This window comes from Henckelia pumila, chromosome 4 (genome assembly GCF_033568475.1).
Source record: "Henckelia pumila isolate YLH828 chromosome 4, ASM3356847v2, whole genome shotgun sequence".
Classification (NCBI taxonomy): domain Eukaryota; kingdom Viridiplantae; phylum Streptophyta; class Magnoliopsida; order Lamiales; family Gesneriaceae; genus Henckelia; species Henckelia pumila.
The window spans coordinates 68,446,486-68,450,565 of record NC_133123.1 but is presented as its reverse complement, the minus strand read 5'-3'; the positions used below and the strand labels follow the sequence as shown (position 1 = coordinate 68,450,565).

Sequence of the window (4,080 nt, the reverse complement as noted above, 5' to 3'; positions counted from 1 at the left end):
TCGGTTCTTGATAATTACTACAGGTCCACACATAAAAAATCCAAGTGGTCATAAAAGAAGTTTAATATTCTGGTTGCGACAAACATTTATATATTAGGATTGTATTTTCAATTTTTTTAGTTCAAAGCTTTTCTAAAAGGTACATGCCAATGTTCATATAAATGTTTGTCGCAACCAGAATATTACATGCCAATGTTTATATATATGTGTTTTAAAGAATTTAGTTATCTTATTTGACCCCAGTAAATTAAATTTATTTTGGTGACCTGTGTTAGGTTATACACGAACGTGTTTGGAAAACATTTTTCGTTGCATTGCTAGTTAATTAATTAAAAAAAATCAATGATCAGGTTGGTAAAATGCATGGATTACCATGAACATAAAAACACATAAAAGACAATTAAAAACAAACCAAAAGAAAAATAATGTAAAGAAAAGGCCCAAACAACAAAACATCAAACATCAACATAAGAACGTTCAAAAACTGAAAAAGAAACAAACGTTTTAGCGATGACTTGCAATAATTTTATCCAAGCTAATCAAACTCTCCTCGATAACCACTGCACTCAACGAATGACGCAGTCCGTGGAACTGTAAACGATCGAACTGGTTTCCATAGATTTCGCAAACCACCAATTGGCCATTGTCGGATTCAACCAGCAACAAGTCGTTCTTCAGAAACAAAAGAGGGCAAATAACGGGGTAAGGTCCGAAGACAAACTGTTTGGTCCACGACTCCTTAATCCCGTACTCCTCCATAGCCCAAATCTCCATCTCCTGTGCTTCATTTTTATACTTTTTGTATCTAACAAAGGCAAGGCTGTCATTTAACTCCATCAGCCTTATGCCCCCTTCAGATGGAGAGAAATCATCATAGAAGTCTATCTGTCGAAAAGCCTCCGTGCAAATGTCAAAACAAAAAATGAATGGATCATTGTCAGGGGATTTGATTATATAAGAGTACATCGTGCCTTTGAATGTTAGTTCAAAATCAAGTGGATTGCAGAGTTCAGGCACTTTTGCTTTGACTTGCTTCCAGGAATTGGAGGCTGAATCGTACAAATAATAAACAAGGATGTCCTCAACCATAACGTTATAAAGATTGGCTAAGTTGACAACCTTGTAAATCCCAGAAACAGGGTCGAACCCAAATCCACATTGATAAGGAAAGAGATCATTGGTGAAATCTGGCCATTCCAAAGGGGGAATCAGCTTAAATTCCCGGAGTGAGGGATTGCACAAGAAAACAATTTCTCCAGCAGAAATGCAAACGAGCCCATTGCAGGGACCGTGAATACCGATCGAGGTGTAAGTAATAGTATTTCTTTCTGTTCCTTACATTGAAATATGGAATCACCAGATTGGGTGAGACCAATAATTCGGGGAAATCTGGATCGTGAAAAGAGAATATCTGACCTTCTCCATATCGTGGTGACTTAGGACCGTGACGTTCTCCAATTTTACGTTTCACGAGCAGTACCTTTTGTTTTCTATCATGCTTGAGATGCCTTTGGATGAACAGAGGGCTACCGATCAAATCTCGCCAAGCTTTTGCAACACACCTGAATTTTAATATATACTTCACAGGGAGACGTATTAAAACTTCGATGAGCATAGCTGTGGGTAGCGCGGATCTGCCATTGTTACGCACAACGGAGATCCGAGCACCACTACTATTATGTGTCTGTAGTTGGAGTTTGATTTTTTTCTCCATGATGAAATTAAAGGGAGATTGTACATTGGTATGGAATTTATAGATATATCCATCCACTCAATCTTGGAAAAAGATATATTCAGATGAATTCTAATTTATGTGCACGATTAATGTTCAACAAGACTTCATTCATTTCCCCGTGAATTTTTAACTTCTCGATGCGTGTGGGTGATTCGAAAAATGGTTTGGTCCAGTAAAAATTAATTACGTACTGGCCTTTTGAACGTAATAATTTCAAAGGTTTGGTCCAATTAAAGATAAGATGGATATCACATTTTAATTAAATTTGGGGAAAATTGGTAATTATTTTTGTAATTTCGATTTTTTTTTTTTTAACTATCTAATTTTTTTAAGTTTGGTTTCAGTCCAATAACTTAATATTATTTTTTTTAACTGTGTTTAGTATTTTTGATCGAAAATCACTAAATTAATCGAATATTACTTGTTTGATGTCGTCATTCTCTTATAAGACTTGTGTAGTTAAAATTAAGCTTATATTACACATATTAAAATATATGAAAGAAATATTTTATTCCTTAAAATCCTCAAGTTTTGAAAAGATTTTATTTAAATATCTTTTGTCTTTCTTGGACATAAAGTAATTTTTATAAGTTATTTATTTCCTTAAGTAAGCTGATTTGAGAAAGTGATAAACTTATTAGAATATTTATCATATCATATCCAATGTATATCTTTCTTCAATTATGTAGATTTAATATGATCAAATAAAAAAAAATCCTACGCCTACAAGAAAACATATTGAAGAAGGATTCTTTGCCTATATATGAGATAGGCGTGACCGACCGAGATGTAGGGAAATATAGAGAGACCGATTAATTGAGATTTACAATAGAGCTTCGCATACGTTAATTAATAAAAGATCTTCTGAAGCTTGTATTGGTCGTGGTCACTTGATGCTTTGAAGAACACTTGAAGATCAAAGATCAAAAAGTGTTTCGTCTCTACAAGTTTTGACATCAAGATTTTTCTCCTTACTTCGTTTTCTTTATTCTATTTCATATAGAATTTTTAGGAGAACTTTTACTCTTTATTTTCTCACTTGTTTTGAGAAATTGAATTTTACAATATTCACTAGTTTTAGGGTTTGTAAAACTCTTTAATTCGTTTCTAGTTAAAGTTTTGCCCTGAGGCGCTGCAAGAGTATTTTATACTCTTGATTAAAATATTTGAGTCAATTTATTTGGTTGCTTGCTTATTTTATTCACGCTTAGTTATATTCTGCTGCAAATTACTCAAGGTGTTATTGTAGGTGTTGTCAACACCTTGTGACAACACCTCAAAATGTTTATGTGCAACCCCCTATTCCCTTACAAGTGGCATCAGAGTCATCTTCTTGATACACTAAGAACTGATATTGGCTTGTTTATTTTATTACAGGGAATAAGATGGACTCATCGTCTGTTGCGAACTCGTTTTTGAAACCTCCGGTCCTTGATGGCACGAATTACGCATTATGGAAGACTAGGATGCGATATACTATCAAAGCGATGTATGTTCGTGCTTGGCAAAGCATTCTGACTGGTTGGAATCCTCCAAAGATGTTAGATCCAGAAGGATAATATATTATCAAGCAAGAAGAAACTTGGACCGCCGAGGAAACACAAAGTTCAAGCTACAATGCTAAAGCACTCAATGCAATTTTTTCATATGTGGATATGAGAATGTTTGGTCGCATGGCTGACTGCACTGTTGCTAAGGATGCATGGAAAGCTCTTCAAGAACACTGTAAAGGAACTGATAGTGTGAGAAGAACAAGACTGAGTTTACTAAACACAAAATTTGAGAATATCAGGATGGATGAGAATGAGACTATTGCTGATTATGATAAAAGACTTAGGGAGACAGCTACAGAGGCGCATGCTCTTGGAGGACCTATTGCTAGTGAAAGTATGGTGAACAAGGTTCTTCGATCTCTTCCAAAGAGATTCAATGGGAAGATTTGGGCGCTTGAGGAAGTGAAAGTCATCTCAAAGATGAAGATGACTGAACTGATTAGTATCCTTCAAGTTTTTGAGATGAATCTTACAGCACAAGAGAAGGATAGAAGGAAATCAATAGCACTTCAAGTTTCAAAGCCTTCATATGAGGAGTATGTTCAATTCCACTAAGAAGTTCATTAGTCTGATTTAGAGGATGATTCGATCTCTCTCATGACTAGGAAATTCAATGATTATTTGGAGAATATGAAAGAGACAAAAAAGACGGATCAAAAACTCAAGGCTCCAATGTTTCCTAGCAAGCCTTTGAGGATTATTGGACCAGAACAGTCACCAAGGAAACCTACTGATACTCCTAAGCCTCGACTGATGTTGGAAGGGAAGAAGAAATCAATACCGAAGAAGTTA

At 35.2% G+C, this 4,080-nt stretch overlaps 1 protein-coding gene across 1 annotated transcript; it reads right to left on the bottom strand.

The window, feature by feature from the left end:
• Positions 1-504: 504 nt before the first annotated feature.
• Positions 505-1,714, bottom strand: LOC140861148 (F-box/kelch-repeat protein At3g06240-like). Its single transcript, XM_073264159.1, has 2 exons — positions 1,417-1,714; positions 505-1,334 (listed from the first exon to the last, which is right to left on the bottom strand). Exons 1-2 carry the CDS (start codon positions 1,712-1,714, stop codon positions 505-507), a joined length of 1,128 nt encoding a protein of 375 aa, XP_073120260.1.
• Positions 1,715-4,080: the final 2,366 nt, after the last annotated feature.

Coding starts and splice junctions, on each gene's coding strand:
- LOC140861148 (XM_073264159.1), bottom strand. CDS start 1,714: ATGGAGAAAAAAATCAAACTCCAACTACAGACACATAATAGTAGTGGT. Junction 1,335..1,416: donor GTCACCACGATATGGAGAAG/GTCAGATATTCT, acceptor TTTCAATGTAAG/GAACAGAAAGAAATACTATT.